General features: G+C 46.0%; 1 protein-coding gene across 1 annotated transcript; it reads left to right on the forward strand.

The window, feature by feature from the left end:
* Positions 1-2,568: 2,568 nt before the first annotated feature.
* LOC125942130 (uncharacterized) lies at positions 2,569-3,589 on the forward strand (the record flags this gene model as incomplete). Its single annotated transcript, XM_049660245.1, has 1 exon — positions 2,569-3,589. A coding segment is annotated over exon 1 (996 nt), but the record flags the coding sequence as incomplete, so codon positions are not given.
* Between the last annotated feature and the right edge of the window lie 13,964 nt (positions 3,590-17,553).

Genomic DNA, 17,553 nt, shown 5'->3' on the forward strand with positions numbered 1-17,553 from the left:
AGGACACTGCGGATTACATTTAAATGAAATGGCCGATTCATTAGCGCGAGCATCCCTGAATGGACCACTAATATCGGTCCTTCCAGTGGTGGCACAAATAACCGCGATCAGATATCGGAATTTTTCAATTCGTAGAGATATAATTGAAACAATAACATCATGGACTGAATTTCAACACCTAAAATTTCCGTGGAAAATACATTGGTGTCCATCAAGACAATCGGAATTAATAATCACAAAATTACGCTGCCGTGTCCCACCATTAAACCTGTATTTACACAGGGCTGGTCTGGCGATATCGCCGCTGTGTCCATTCTGTCTAGAAATAGAAACCATAGAACACTACTTTTTAATATGTCGCCGGTATAAATTACAAAGAAAAAGACTTCTTGAAATTCCGCTCGCTAAATTAGGGGTAAATTTAACATCGAAAATAGTACTCTCTTTCGGTGCCTCGGTATTCGGCTTTAGCCACAGGGACGTGTTTGATGCCGTTTGTAGTTTCATTCAAACAACTAACCACCATCTTTGGGGTAGCCGGGCCATAAACACTCGAGGAAGACAGCTTCTTGACTTCACAAACAGCAATGGTCTTGACATCCTCAACGACGGCTCACCAACATATTTGCGAGGCACAACGTACAGCAGCTGTCTCGATTTAGCTATCGCTTCACGATGCCTTTCGTCTTCTGCTGCCTGGTGCACAGATGCTGAAACGTACGGCAGTGATCACCTACCTACTTATGTACAATTGAGATGGTTCACGAGACTCCCTAATCGTCATGCACAACGCACTGACTGGGATGCTTTTCAAAACAAACTGGAAGACTCCTGCGGCTGTATAACTTCTCCGCAAGAGATCGAAGAGCGAATTACAGCAGCAATGCACGCAACAACAGACATCGTCGCAACATCACATTCCAGAACATCCGTTGATGTTGTATATGAGCATCTGCGGGCAGTCCGTCGTCGCGCCGAGAGGAAATACAGGCGAACTAAATTGATATCTGACTTGAGGACGTCACGTCGTGTGCAAAAGAAAATTCAAAGACGCTTGGAAAAGCTCGACAGACAGCGTTGGAGGTCCTTTTGCAGCAGCCTGGACCCAAGAAAACCATTGTCCACGATATGGCATGTTGTACGAGCCTTGCCATCTACTCCACAACAACGACGTCCCTTCCGAGCTCTGGCTATCAATCAGATGCGCAGTGAGAAGGAGATCGCGGAAGATTTCTGCTTGCATCTCTCCGGCTCTGCAACAGTGGTATCTGCACTGTTCAGGTGCACTCCCCCAACAGTGGACGATCGTCTCGACCTTCCATTCACGCTGCAAGAGCTACGTGCTGCGATCTCTTCTTCAAAACACTCAAGTGCGCCAGGGCCTGATGGCATTACCTATTCTATCCTACGCCATCTGGGCCCTCGAGCGACTGAAGAGCTTCTGGCTTTATATAATCTCTCTTGGGCCTCGGGAACTGTGCCTGCACATTGGAAGACAAGCAAGATCGTGGCATTATTGAAGCCAGGCAAGTCACCCCATGATATGCTTTCCTACAGACCAGTGGCGCTTGCCAGTTGTATAGGAAAAACCATGGAACGGATGGTTTTGATGCGCCTAGAATGGTTTTTGGAGAAGCGTAATATATATCCAGACGCTATGACAGGTTTCCGAAAGGGTAGGTTGTCAATCGACAGCGTTATTGATCTAGTAACGACTGTTGAACATCAGAAACGTCGCCGTCGATTGACGGCTGCTGTCTTTCTGGATATCAAGGGTGCATTTGACAATGTTCTACATGATGCAATTTTAAATGCCCTTGAAGAATTTGGCATTGGTGGCCGTATGCATCAGTGGATAGCCAGCTATCTTCGAGAGAGAACGATATTTATGACAACTCTAGACGGTCATACAAGGAACCATCCTGTCTACCGTGGGGTGCCTCAAGGAGGTGTACTGAGCCCAACCTTATTTAATGTTGTTCTCGTTGGACTCGTCAAAGAACTCACAGGCGCAGTCTCGGTCTCTGTGTACGCAGATGACATCTGTATATGGACCACGAGCTTAACGCGCTTACAAGTACAAACGAAGCTACAGCGTGCAGTGTCAATAACGTCGCAATACCTAAATAGTCGTGGACTTCAGCTCTCACCGACTAAGAGTGCAGCCATGGCATTTACCCGGAAGTCAATGGCCTGCTACCCCGTCATGATTGATGGCAAGATTATACCTTCGGTAACCCACTATAAGTTTCTCGGAGTCACCATCGACCGTGACTTATCTTGGTCGAAACACATCTCTGCATTGAGAAAAAAGCTGGACAGCTTTGCACAAATCATTCGACATATGTCTGGAAAATCGTGGGGTCCATCCCAATCATCTCTTCTGCAGCTCTACCAGGCACTTTTTGTTGGATACCTCCGCTACAGCGCACCTGTACTTTCTCGAATTAGTTCATCTGCCCTCCGCACACTTGAAGGAGCTCAGGCTCGCGCACTAAGAATTTGCCTAGGGTTACCACGATGTACTTCCACATGGGGCACTATTGCAGCGGCACGCGCATGCCCAGCTCGAGTGTATCTGCAACATGAGCCAATGCGAGTGCATTTAAGGCTACTGACAAGGCATAGGAATCATCCACTGACAAATGTCACAAGTATACGGCCTGACGCCGCCTACTCAGGAGCCGTATTGTCGCAACGGGATCTACTGCCGTCGGACTTCGCACCACATGGCATACCGGAAGCTCCACTCTGGACGATGGCAAAGCCGACGGTGAAAATCTCAATCCCCGGAATAACGAAAAAGTCGAAAATGCCACTTGCGGGTCTCAAACATTTCGCGTTATCCTACATTGCTTACAAGTACGGATATACCGAACATGTTTTTGCAGATGGTTCTGTTACACAGACCTCTTCCGCGGCAGCTTACACGGTACCTGCAATGGGGATTACGCAGCGGTTCAAGATAGGACACAAAACATCGTCTACAGCAGCTGAGTTGACCGGCATTCGAGAAGCAGTCCGCTGCATACTACAACAAAACCTCGCTAACTGGACAGTGTTCTGCGACTCAAAACCGGCGCTGCAACTCATAAGCAATTATATGAATCCCAGAAGCGCATATAGCCCTCTAATCTACGACATCATGGCTCTGCTCACCGAGGCGTCTCAATCCGGACATACCATTGCACTGCAGTGGATTCCCAGCCACTGTGGAATAGCCGGAAATGAGCAGGTTGACGCGGAAGCAAAAATTGCGCACACTGACGGGAAGATTATAAAACTTCCCTTTTGCCGTTATGACATCAACGCCTTGCTACACAACTCCATCAAAACGTCTATGGAGCGACAATGGGACAACCCCGAACATCGGCAAGAGCGCCTCTATAGACTTGACGCCGGCTTGCGATTCCGACTTCCACTTCGGATGCAGAGAGGCCAGGAAACACTAATCCATCGATTACGGCTTGGTGTGGCGTACACTCGCAAATATCTTCACAAGATTGGACGAGAACGGGACCCTGATTGTAGCGTCTGTCACACTCCCGAGACAATAGAACACATACTTTGCGTGTGCCCTCAATATGCGACCGAGCGAAGGACACTAAAACGTAGTGTTGACTCTTTGGACTCCCGCCCCTTTTCGGAAGCCAAGTTTTTAGGCGCATGGAGAAGCGTTGATCATGCCCAGCGCACCATAAGATCACTTTTGAACTTTATGTGTGAGACGGGCTTAGACAGTCGTCTCTAGGACCTGTGCAGTGTGCAGTGCGCGAAATGTGTTTATGCGATGACGTTCTGTGCGGACAACACTACTCCTGCGTGTAGTGTGTGAAAAGTGCACAACCGCGTATTGGACAACGTGTGTAAATAGTAGCTCCTTGTACGATATCATAATCACCTGTCACCTACCTCTCTCTGTATCACCCACTTCCCCTTACCCCAGTGAGGAGTAGCAGGCTAGAGACACGCTCTCCAGGCCGACCTCTCCTCCCTTCTCTTCATTAAAATCTACTCTCTCTCTAAACGAATAAAATTTAAATACATACTTTTACAACTAGAGATATAGCATGACATTTATATTATAAAAAGTGCAGTATAGGAAATTTATTCTGTCTGTTCTGATTACTAAATTGCACCGTAACAGTAGTTTCAAAAACCGTATCTGAAAGTTCAGGTGCCCAATTCTTGGCCAATCCCCCGGGGTGGGTACGAGCCATGTGCTTAGGATATCATCATCATCATCGTCTTGGTAAGACGCTTTCTTTCTCGCTTCTCTAGCTTAATGCTTCTTTCCACTATAGGAAGTTCATTTGCGCGAACACTGTGGACCATATTTAATGACCTTTATTGAGGCCTTGCTTGACCTTCCCGGTTATCACGTAGTGTAAGTATGTCTTTGGTACAGCGTGTGCTGGTTTCTTAGCGCGGTTCAGAGTCATAGCGGGTGACAGCAGTCCACTTGTTAGAAAACGAGCACCGAAATTACTGATGTTGCTAAGTTGAATTGGGGAGAAATATCTTATTTAAGATCATTTGTCGAAGGCAATGCATTTGAATGTGGAGAAGGCGTTATGCTGAATTTGGGTTTATACGGAGGTGACCTGCCGGGGTTACTTAGTGGCTTTGGTGTTGCGTTCCTAAGAACGAGGTCCCGGTTTCAACTCCCAACCACTGCGGCCGCATTTCGATGGGGCGAAATGCAAAAAACACCCGTGTACTTAGATTTATGTCCACGTTAAAGAACCCCTGGTGGTCAAAATTATTCCGGAGTGCCCCACTGCGGCGTGCCTCATAATGAGATCATTGTTTTGGCAAGTAAAACTCCATAATTAAGTTTTTTATTCGAAGGAAGCTTACATGACAATCGTCAAAATTAAGCCTGTATGATGTGAAAGTGTCGGTGTAGAAGCTCCCATGTTAGGGAAGGTAAACAAGTGCGCCCTTCGTGCTTCAAAAAGAGGGCAATCCGCTTCATATACCATATATGCATCAGACTAAGGTGTCTCTATATAAATGTACAGTTCGCGATGTTCTCTGGCATTATAAAGTCCTTAGTCGAGCCAGTTGATCCTAACTATATTTATTATAGAGAGAGCCCTAAACATGTTGTTATTTTTTTTTTTTTTGAGGCTAAGAAGACCTCGGAAACACCCGGCATCGCACCCTACCAGCCAGCGGACAATATCGTGGGCCGCCGAAAGATGGCCAACAGGCGACGCCACACCCCACCACCAGCGCCACCTGGGGCGACGAGATGGGCCCTGGATGACCCGCTGTCGCCACCCCGGTATCCTTCCCCTGGGGTCCTCTTTCCTATAACGACCCTTAGAATCGTCGCATACAAGAGTGGAGCCATTGCCGAGACGGCGAAAGACAATCGTAAAATGGAATAGTATGAATGGAATATCTTTACATGCCGTTACGCATCGCAAGAAGCGCCTGTTTGTACTTCTAGAAAACACGTTTACTCAAATAAATGAATTTCAAAACGTAATGCTATTAGAGAAATATGAATATTTATTTACGCCGTATGTGTTCACCCCTGTAAAGTTGAAATACAAATTTAAGATTGTCATTCACGGACTTTTTCTTTATGGTTTCAAAGATAACTTCACACCTGCTCTTGATCCATGCTCCAATTGTGAGACAATTCCATGGAGGACTTCTTTTGCGTTTCGAAAACCGTTTCCACCCAGGAAAATTAGTAATTACCTACAAGACAAAGTCTAGGAAATATAAAATGCATTTCAGAGGCGTGTATAACTCTAGCTGATTGACGACGGCAGCGTCTCAGCGTACTTCTTAGTAGCTTGTAGTTCAGCCGTTTGTAGATGATAACGCAGTTCGTGGTGGCCCATCTGCGTTTAACAGGCAGCTAAAATACATAAAAACACGTCTTGAATAATGAATTATGTTATACGCGATTATAGGCTTGCTGAGTACACTGTGGAGCTCAGACGAGCAAACATTTCGTATCCATCATTGTGACACACGTGCCGGACGAATGAGTTGTCCAGGCTAACTTTGAAAGATATATTTGGTTAGTCGTGCATTCTCGGTGCAGATTCACCTCTGCACGCGAAATAAAGGAGTAATAAGTTTAACCTCTCAAAACTGCAGCAGGGCGTTGAGTGACGCCAAAAGCTAGTCGTGGGCACTCAATCAATTTCGTTGACGTGGGACCCCTAAACACGCGCGTATATCTAGGTATATGAATGTTCTGCATTCATCCCACAATGCACGACGGCCTAGCGGTTAGTTTAGGAGACCGCTGCTTCATTACCCTACAATTCGAAGCATAGAGTTCTTTACCCCAGGGATCTTTAGCATTTCGATGCTAATATATTTCGATAATAATATGTCCAGGATCAGGAGGGCTGGAATTAGCTCTTACGAACAATTCTAGCGTAAGATGATGAAAGATGTTAAAACAGTTCATGTGTACCTAGGGACGGAACAACCTTGCGAAATAAATCCGAAATAAGATCATCATTATGCCGGACAACTTGCTTCCTTCCCGGCGCCATAATTTCTTTTCCGCAATTCCCGACATCTCCTGAGAATCTGCAACCTATGTGGGCTGTATCGAAGCGCCAATTCGGCATGTATGTTACCACTGGGACCAAAGAAGTCTAACTAGCGTACAGAAGTTGTGGTACAGCACTTACTTATGACAACTCGTGTTGCAGCTTGGATACAAAGGGCTATTCTTGCTTTGTAGCACAGAGCTCTACTGTATGCCACTTTGCATTTACGCGGATTTCCCTTATAGAATTATTTGTATTTGTCTTTAATTTGGTTTCCTATATCAGCGCATCATAAATTGGCACCGTAAAGCGCATTTTTTTTTAGTGCCCTCACAGCACTTACTGGGTAGATGGAACGCTCCCACGCACAAGTATCTTTTTGAAGCTTTCTATTTATGTGAGACATTTGTGTTGAATAAGTGCGACGTATCGGATTTCAAATATGACTCGACCTGCAATGACTCAACAATATTATAACAACTACGCCTTCATTTTATGCAAATGTGTGTCATGCGAGGAAAGATGCTTGGATTCACACGCACAGCCCCCCCCCCCCCCCCTACCCCCCTACTCACATACCCACAGCAATATACCATATAAAGTATGCACTTCAAAATCACAAGTTTCTTCAGATGCTTTTGTTTCCGTAGATATATTGGCCCATTTTAATGCAAAGTTCAGGACGACCTGTCTCAAGCTGGTGGCTCACTTCGCCATTCATTTGCCGTCCCAGTGGGCGGCCGGAAACAGATTAGCAGGCGACGTTAGACCGGGTCCATGCCACCGCTCTGGACCACATGGCACCCGCTGGACGACGTGCTGCACGACCCGCTGTCGCCTCCATGGTAACCCCCAGGAGGGTCGCCCATACTGCGTGGGCTGGTGGAGGTCGTAAGCGGCGTGGCCCCAGCGCGCAAACCAAGAAAGACAAGGCCAAGATTGTCCAGTTTGAATGCAACGGCTGCACCATATAGCGGAAGAAGTATATTTTAATTGCTCGATGAAATTACAAACGACAATTACCAAGAATAACTGTTTTTATACTCATTATTGTTTGAATTTCCGGTGTGAAAATTACGAAGAGCTGGCGCACGGGCAAAATTTGCGACCACAATGAAACAGGCACTGGCGTTGATTGATTCAAACAATGCTTGAATGCGTAGCATTGAAAACAATTAACGCCCTGTCATCTCGCAGTGAAGGTGATGAATAAGAAGGTTGCGTTTGGTGCACGGGCTGACTTCATTGATATGCGTAAATTCAATAATCTGCATAATGCTTGAGGGAGCGTGGAACCATATAGGAATAACCTGTTTAACTACTGGTTACCTACTGGGTTTACGCGTTTGTCTTGATGTGAGATCAGATATCTTGATATTTCCTGTCATACAGTCGTTCACCGAGGACGAGGAAAGAGTAATACTTTCATGCAGAGTAATGCTGTTAGACGGGCTGGTTTATTGGTTGCTTCTGAATTCATGTTACCAGTAAAAAATAAAACGGGACACACAAAGGTGAATCTAGAGTCTGTGTCTCCTCTTTGTGTTCCGTTTTATTTTACGATGGTATCTTGGATTAAGAGTTTAATGCGTGGAGGCAACATTGCCGTATTTTATTTATAACTTGTCACGAGTCATCGATAACTATGTGGTTCTAAAGTGACGGGCAGCAGGCACATACCTTTCCTACATTTCCAGAGTTGATTGTGCATTAATGTCTGTGACATGATTCGTGTCATCGTGAGTAAAAAAAATATTTTTGCATTGAGGTGCACATGAGCCTCCCCTTTGGAACGTGGCCGACTTTAATGCTAACCAGCTCGTTATTTTTACCTTCCTGTTCGAATTCTTTTCGTATCTTTACATCCGTGGTTCGCGTTAAAAAGCTCAACCTAAAACATTTTACTGAACAGAAAAGTAATGAATTGTCATTCTCTATGTTCATTGACCTTGACTTTGATCTCCAGCCGTCCTTCACTATTGACCATCGTCGATTCGTTCATGTTCCCCTATATTATAGGGATTAACATTCTTAGGATACTTCACGTACATAGCGGTCTATCTATCTATCTATCTATCTATCTATCTATCTATCTATCTATCTATCTATCTATCTATCTATCTATCTATCTATCTATCTATCTATCTATCTATCTATCTATCTATCTATCTATCTATCTATCTATCTATCTATCTATCTATCTATCTATCTATCTATCTAAACTGTTATGTCGCCAACTTGGGTCACAGGGTCTAATGGGTTCATGGCCTAATCAGTACAGCATCAGACTGCTTGCTGTGCTGAGTGAACAGGCTTAGAAACCAATCATCGCACCAACTTTGGTCACTTGGCATCTTACACTGGGTATTTACGGCTCTTCGCTGAACCTCTTTGACGCTAGCTTGGGTCACTGGGTATGTACCGTGCACTCTTCAATTACAAGAGATGTCCTTTAAAATTTTATCCGCTATTGGGCGGAATCGAACCCGCGTCATGGTATACATTCGTATAATCTTGTCTGAATATTTCACACACACGCGTCACACGGACTTCGCGGCGGCGGCGCTAGAGGGCACAGCGTGTCCTGTGGGAAGCACGATTAGAGGAGCGGAGCTGCATTCACGTGTCATACATGACGGGTTTCGGCATTATAAATACGCTACGTTGCTTCAATGGTAATCGCCTTAACGTGGGCATTCGTCGGGAGATGGGTCACATCAAGCAGCAGCCAATCAGCGACAACCGAAATGGACAGTCCACTAGGTAGACTCTTACAGAATACCGCCCCAGGTCTCAACGAGACAAGAAACGATCGAGTATTTGTTGCAGAGTAGGTGAAATTATAGCGGTACGGGCGTAATTATCCCCAATATTGTCGAAAGTCAACCACATTGTTCGACGTCCCTGTAAAGGGTGCACCGCCGTTGATAAAAACATCTTGAGGCAAAGCCGCCCTACGGCACACTATTGAAGAATTGATAGAGTTCGCTTGGAATAAACAAGGCTCGCGCGTGGAAATCATTTCTGGAAGGTAGGTTCGCCGGTGACCACAAGAAGGGAGAATTTGTCGCAGAGTAGGTAAAATTAACGCTACGGGCGTAACTAGCGCTAATATTAAGCACACTGTACCATAGACTGTATAATCTCCGAGATCGGCCCACCTGGTGTCTAAGTAAAAAAAAAAAAAAAAAAGAAAAGAAAGCTCGTTCACGCTGACAGTACTGCAATAGACCAACAGACTATCTATCGGTTGGTTGAAAGGGACATAAAAATTTTGCGCGCAATTCTGAATAGTTATCTAAGATGTGTCTGCTTTTAGAGCCGTTTTATGCTGCTAGTAACCTGTTACCTGGCTGTATATCAAGCAACAGCGATCGCAGCGGCTCCCTGAATTGGATTTCCTCCTTGCTTGATCGCGCACCTTGAACTCATCTCTGCGTTGTTGGGTTCCCGTGCGCCGAAAAGATGCCGAACGATGACAATGAGCAGATTGTGGACCACTTGTACTCGATCGTATACCATTGCAAGAACGAGACGAGGCATCCACTCCGCGCGCACCTTAACAACAACAAAATTAGGCCGATCCAATGCACATTTTGCAATCTATTTGAAGCAAAGCTTTCGCGAAGCGGCTATTGAAATGCTACAAATTTGCATCATTTAATTTCTGTGTCTTTGGCGTAAAGAATGCTTAAAAATGCGTTCTCGCTCACCCGTGCCAGGCAACGCGACACACTCGGCCATCATCTGAAAGAGCGACTTTGCGTTGGCACGATAGAATCGTACGTGGGATTGTGGCCTACGTTTTTAGAACATCGGGCTACTACTATCGGGGGACCGAGGTTCGACCCCCGTAATCGGGCACTTGGTTCGGTGGTAAGAACTTTATTGATAGTCCTGCAGAGCTTTTGCCGACGGGGCCTTAGGTCTTCCACGTGGGGACGTCGAGGTGTTGCCTCGCCGCCGCCTCGTGGGCCTGCTGGACGGCCCAGAGTTGATCGCCGAGGCTGGGGCTGCGCAAGGCAGCGGCCCACCGCGGAGGAAGGGTTCCGGAATTAGCACCGTGCGGGTTTTCGTTACAGTCCCCGAGCATGTGAGTTAAAGTGGCTATCTGAGTGTGGCAGACCTTGCATATATTTGTAGGGTATGTACCGGGGTAGAGTCTGTGGTATTGTGCCGGGTTAGGGTACATTAGCGTCTGCAGTTGTCTGAAGGCCACCGCCTGCGCCCTGTCCAGCTTGTCGCTGGGCGGAGGGAAGGTTCGGTGGGCCAGGCAGAGGGCCTTGATAATTTCGTTGTAGCTCGCCAAGCAGTCTTTAGTGCTGTCCCATGAACGACGCTCACCGGCGCGGTTCGCGAGCTCGCGCGCCTTGGCGTGTGTCGTCTCGTTTCGGTTGCGATGCGTGTCCGATACTTCTCCCATGTGCGCTGGAAACCATTGGATTCTTGTTTGAAATTCTACCTCCCGCTGGACATGGCGATTGCTCAGCACTCGGGCCGCTGTCCGTGAGATCAATCCTTTGGCGAAGTTTCTGACCGCTTGCTGTGAGTCGCAGAGAACCGTCGTGCACGTCGGATCCGTGAGGGCAAGTGCCACCACCGCTTCCTCTGCTTCTGCGCGCGCGCACGCTACACTTGCCGATATGCGCGTTGTGCCTTTCGAATCAACGACCGCAACCGCGAATCGCGAGCGTTCTGCGTATTCCGCGGCGTCAATGAATCGTGTCCCCGGTTCGTCTCCGTGGGTGTGGAGGAGAGCTCTGGCCCTGGCCACCCTTCTGCCCCAGTTGTGCCCTGGGTGGACGTTCCGTGGAATCGGGTCGACGCTTAGCGTTTGTCTGATCGCGTCCGGAAGGGCGACTTCCTGTCCCTGTTGTGTGTCCTAACGGATGCTGAGACTTTCCGTGATCTGGCGTCCCGTTCTCGTGCCCGCTAATCTTTCTAGTTGTGATGTGCGCTGCGCCTCGGCGATTTTCGCTCAGCGTGTTGTGAAGCCCGAGCTGGAGCAAGCGGTGCGTGCTGGTGGACTTGGGTAGACAGTGCTATCTTGTACACCCTGCGGATGAGGACGTTGATCTTGGCTTCTTCTCCCTTGTACCAGTTGTGGAATGCCGCGACGTACGCAATGTGGCCATGACGAAAGAGTCTATGAGTCGTGTGAGACTCGCCTCCCTCATTCCGTTTTTTTTCTGCTAGTGACCCTCTTGAGGAGTCTCATGGCGTTGGTTGTCTTGTGCTTGAGTTTAGTAATCGTTTCGCCGTTGACGGCACTTTATCCAATTTTTATTGTTGTAAGTAGGAGCTATTGGGCAAGACCTCAGTAGCACTTAGCAGCCACTGTCAAGGAACTCCTAGAAGTTTCGAAAAAAAAACTGCTTCGCTTTATGCTTTAAAGGAGGCCAGCCTTTCTACGTGCGCGGAAACGAGATAAAATGGCCAAGAGATGCCGAGAGCCTACACTATACTTTCGAAAAAAATAGGGAAGAACTCATGCTGACTTAACGATGAAAGCAAGTGGAATACCCTTATTTCATTTAGACCCAGTGTTTAGCCATATGGCCCAACATTGTCCCACACAGTTGGTCTACGTCCCTGAAAGCGAGACAAGTATACCCACTCTATACAATGGAATATCCGACAGACACTCGGGCTGCCGGAAGGCGGTCAAACAGAGGACACAAGATGGCCGTCATGTACCTATAGGTTGTATGTTTATCACTGGCCTCTAAGACACTACGAGCAATTTTATTTATTTCTTTATTTTTCTGTCTTTTTTGTACATCGCCACAATTACTGTTAGGTCTTTTACTATAAATGTTTATATTTTTCGAGCTCTTGCGAGTTCGTCTTCCCTTTTTAATTCGAGACGAAGAGCAACTGTTATCGTCCCTTCGGGGCATTTACCATGACGACATGTTTTTTAGGTATCACGAGGTCTTTATGTCTTCAGCTATTGATCCCGCTAACCATTGTGTGGGTTACACCTAACCGTAGATACTTCAACTATCTAGCTTATTGGCTTCGGTGGGTTCCCCTGAAAGCGCGCCGAACACGACCAAGAATGAACGAGCTTTAATCATAGTAAGGTCTCTTAATTAGTCACTGGTTTAAGAACAACGTCTTGAGGCTTGATCTCGCACAACGCACAGCTCAACATTTTGTCGCACGCAGGGAGTGCGCCAATATACGTAACGTCTGAAAAAAGCGAATAACGCAAAAAAAGTTTACCTAATAGTACTTAGCCTTAAACAACAGTAAAAAATATATTGGCTGTATTCTATCTTTCCAGATTAACTATTGGAAATTCCAGTATAGCTGTGATGCTCATATTTGGCAAGTATACAAGCATGCTTTCGTGTACTTGTCTTTTCTTCATACTGCAAGTATTGCATTTTATTATGTTGTGTTTCAACGATACGCGTGAAACACCGGCACTCCAAAGGCCTTTGAACTTGGTCATAACTTCCAGAAAGCCGTTCACGCGGGGTGATACACGACAAAGGAGTATCTCTTTTTTGTTAAAGATTGGGGCAGTGGCACATACCTTATTAAGTGTAGTGCTCGCAAAAACAATTTCATTCTTGGCGGTGACGGAATTCATCTGGCAGTGAACGTATAATGCAGCAATACTCACAAACTATCGTAACCAATGCCACGATTATGCCCGCCACCGTCGCGTTATATATGGCCGTTGGTACTCTTCGTCACTCTGTGGCTTCGTTAATGTCCTGCTTACAGGGTGGCATGATTCGCATGGTTCTGGTTTTGGCAAGATTTCGAAGCACCGTATATACCTTTCTAGCTCCACGTTTTATTGTCCGTTCAGGCCAGCGTATACTAACAACTTGCGCGAAACTGCACAGCGCGTACGATACGGCAAATTCGCACGTGGCTCATTCCGGTAACGAAACGCAGAACCTACTGAAAAAATGCTGACCTCGCTGTGCTACCGATTTGACTGAGCCTTTGTAGCTAAGAAGTGCAATTAAGGACGCGCTTATAGAAGTGCGAAATCGACGGCAGCTCTGCAGTGCCTGAACGAGCTAAATGTGATCGGACCGATTCGTAAGCGACGCTGACCGTAAAACTGTCTAATGCTGTCACAATACTAAAAATTGAATCACCTTTTTTTTCTTTTACTTTGCATTAACCAAATACAATATTCCTTTTAACGTTTTGTGAGAGTCACAGAGAGAGAGAGGAAAGGCAGGGAGGTTAGCCAGAAGCAAATCTCGGGTTTGCTATACCCTGCACGTGGGTTGGCGAAAGGAGGTTTCGAAGGAAGGGAGGAGTAGAGAGAGAAAAAAATCGGGAAGTACTATAAGCATTCACTGAGTTCGGTAGATCGCAAAAAGTACAACAATGCTTTAGCAGCTCTTCTCATACGACGTATGGTGACATCTATGTTGGAGGATGGCCTCTTCCGGCAGAGGTCGGTTTGTCAGTTCCAGTTTAAAGAAGTAGCACCGTGTGTTTTGCAGCGTCGCCTGCTTTTCATGAAAACATATAAATAAGACTGCGACGTCCCGTGTATTAGCGGCGAAACTCCTTTTCACTAAGTGTCCTTCAGCGTCCTTCAGCGTCCTTCAGCGGAAGCAAAAGGTTTCTTTACCAAGCAAGCGATAAGAGAAAAATGGATCACGAATAAAAAGAAGCTTAAGGACAGCGAGCCAGCCGTTTTCATGCAGGAAAACCTAACACGTCGCAATAGAGAACTGCTCCAAGCAACGAAAGAACGCGCCAAAGATAAGGGCTGCAAGTTTACTTCGTATGTCAATGGAAAAGTTTTCGTTCGGAAAAGTGAGGGAATGAGTGTCATCCATGTGAAGGGAAAGAGCGACTTGGATCAGTTGTTCAGAGTATATTTTATGTTTTCTTGAAAAGTAAACAAAATGCGCCATGTCTTTTATTATCCACCGAATGACCTGAACCACACTACTTCGTGTATCGCGCCGACATTGCTTAACGCTATTCACCTAACTGCACGCTCTGTAAAGAACGAGACAACGTGCTTAAAAGAATTCTTCGCTGAATTGTCATTTACACTCTTTTTTATCATGCTTAGTGAAACTTGGAGCACCAATGATTCCGACATTTTTACAATGACCAACTATAAAGCTTATTACTTGCACCGCTCCAGCCTCCGCGGTGATAGAGTTGCTTTACTTATGTCTAATGACATCGAATGCGGCAAGTTGGGCTCGTACTAATTACTGGTGATCTTGAAATCATATAAGTCTGTAATGGCAGATTCGTGTTCTCGGTTTGCTATCGTCCTCCCAATAGGCACCGGGCGGCCGTCGTAAGGCGCCAGCGGCGGGCCGGCGATATGCTGGCGAACAGCGCCGCGAACGGCAGCTGTCAGAGCACTGGCATGTGAAGCAGACGACGGGACGAAGGCGCTCACGGTGCTTCCAGTCATTTGCGCACTGCGGGTCTTAAGGGCTGACACCCCGGATAACCCATTTTCGTGTGTATGCTTTTCAGAAAGGTCGTCACTTGTACGAAGCAGATCACATTCGTGACATCAGGTATAGTATATGAAGCAGAAAACGAGCGCAAATTGCGATGCAAATGCACCACGTGAACGGAGCTCACCGCGGCAAGCTACGACGTGGAACTCCAGCAGTTATATTCCAGGTGTTATTTTGTTGTGCACGTTAACATTCTCGCGTATTTAATCACTGTAAATAGGCGAAGAATGCAAAAATTATGGAGAGAGAAAAAAAAAAGGAGACATATATCTTCCTTATTCTGCTTCTTGAGCAGCTTCGCCGATCGCACATGTGTCAGTAAGTTCCGGATCTCTGTCCATTGCAGTTCTTTTATGTTTGCAATGCTTCCACATTCTTAATTGCTTATAAACTAGCCAGATCTTCAGGCACGGCCCATTTTATATAGCTTAGCGCGACGGGAGCCGTCGGTGGCGGCGAGTGTGAACACGCCACTGCGTTGGCGTTCGCCGTCGATGCACAGCACAGTCATGTGCCGGACGCAACCAGAGTTGGGAATTGCTAGGAAGAAAAATGTACATTAAAAGGAAGACTGATACACTGATAAGACTGCAAAATAACTACATATCTGAGTGTTCGCCTTCGGTGCCCAAGCTCCGTGGAGCCGTTACACTGCGGAGGCGAAGACAGGCAAGTGGGACAGGAAGCTCTTGAGTATGAACGGCTTTTTTATTAACGTTATAACAACTAGATCATAGCAAATCAGCGTCGGAAATGTAGTGCCCAGCGATTGAAGCACTGGCAGCGCGCGGCTGCCACCGTTTTTTTTTCTTTTCGCGCCACAGGTGAGCGCTGTGGGACCAAATGCAGTCATAATGCCTTACGAAGGTTCTCGCTTTCACTCTACACCACAATGCATCAGTTTGGTGTCCCCAGCGCTTACATGTCAGTGCGAAAAGCGCTGGCGACCATGCGATTCGAGTATCGCGTTTCAATTGCTGAGCACTGTACGCGCTGTTGCCTACAGACCACACATATACAGACTTTCCGCCTGAAAAACGCCATGCCGCGATGAACAACGATTGAATTGAGTGTCCTAACCAGCTTCAGTCATGTTTCAGTAACTGTTGGTGCACGCAAAACGCAACATGTTTGATCAGACTTGGTTTCACGGCAGCGCCTGCTGCGCGCGGGCCGGCCGCCACATGCCATTACAGTCGCGGCGCCGCCGCATGAAGGCGCCACCAGTCCAAATTCATCCCGCGCCCGGTGCCTATGGAAATATGGTTAAGTTCTTGGAAGTTTATGATGATTTTTTTTCGTTTATAACAGATAGCAAATACACACGAATAGATGGAGGGGATTTTAATATTGATTTGTTGAAGGATAATTTTTTTTTACTAGAGACTTTAGCACGATTTTGGCTTCGAACAGATTTTTTAACTTTGTTAAAATACCAAGGAGGATCAGACCAGAAAGTGCGTCTCTTCACGATCTGCTGATTACGAACTCGATCCTCCCAACCAATAGCTGAAGCAGGCGTAATATAACATGCGCAATCAGTGACCCCCTTCCAGTGTATAATAATAAGCATAAAAAAGACTGGAGCGGTAAAGTACCGACAGGCAAAAGCTAAATACCAGTGTATAACTAATGATGACCGGAATTCATTTCAAAACTCACTGGCACAAGTTCAGTGGGATAACAGTGGCATTGCGAGTGACGCAAATGAGGCTTACAATGAGTTTCTCCAAGTTTTCAAACAGCTCTACCATTCCTGCTTCCCATTAGAAGTGCGTGGATCAAAGCGTTAGACTCGCAAGTCTTGGGTAACTTCCGAGTTACTCCAAGAAATTAGAATAAAAAGAAAAAAAAACAAGCTCTACAAAATCTTTTTAAATACAGGTTCAGCAGATGACCTGGAATATGTTAGGAATAGGAATAGGACAGGAATAGGTTAACAAAAAAGCTACGCCAGGCACGTGCGGCATACTACTCTACTTGAAATTAAAAATGGTCGACACGATTTGCTGTGGTCAAGATTAAATTTCTTACTGAGACGTGAACAACGACAAGCTGCCCCACGTGTGCTGAAGCTAGATAATAAAGATATATCTGGAATAGAGCTAGAAGATGCCTTTAACAACTTTTTTTACAATGCTCGCCCATAACAACCCGTCACATGATTCTAATAAATACATTAATTCTTACAATTATGACGCAATATTTCTGAATCCGGTTAAAACAGAAGTTATATCAGTATTTATCCAAAACCTTAATAACAGAAATAGCTATGACATTGACGGTATTCAAGTATGGCCTGCGAAGTATGTTGTAGGAGTCATCGTGCAAACTGTTCTTGAAGATATATTTAACTTATGCTTAGCTACTTGTGCATTTTCTAATAAAATGCAAATAACCAAAGTAACGGTTCTGTAAAAGAAAGGAGACCGCAATGATTTAAGAAATAATAGACCAGTATCTATAGTTCCAATCTTCTCGAAAGCTTTTCCGAAAGTTCTGTATACTAGGTTGTCTGATTTTAGTGATAAGCATGATCTTCTATCGCC

This window comes from Dermacentor silvarum, chromosome 1 (assembly GCF_013339745.2).
Source record: "Dermacentor silvarum isolate Dsil-2018 chromosome 1, BIME_Dsil_1.4, whole genome shotgun sequence".
NCBI classification, from domain to species: Eukaryota; Metazoa; Arthropoda; class Arachnida; order Ixodida; family Ixodidae; genus Dermacentor; species Dermacentor silvarum.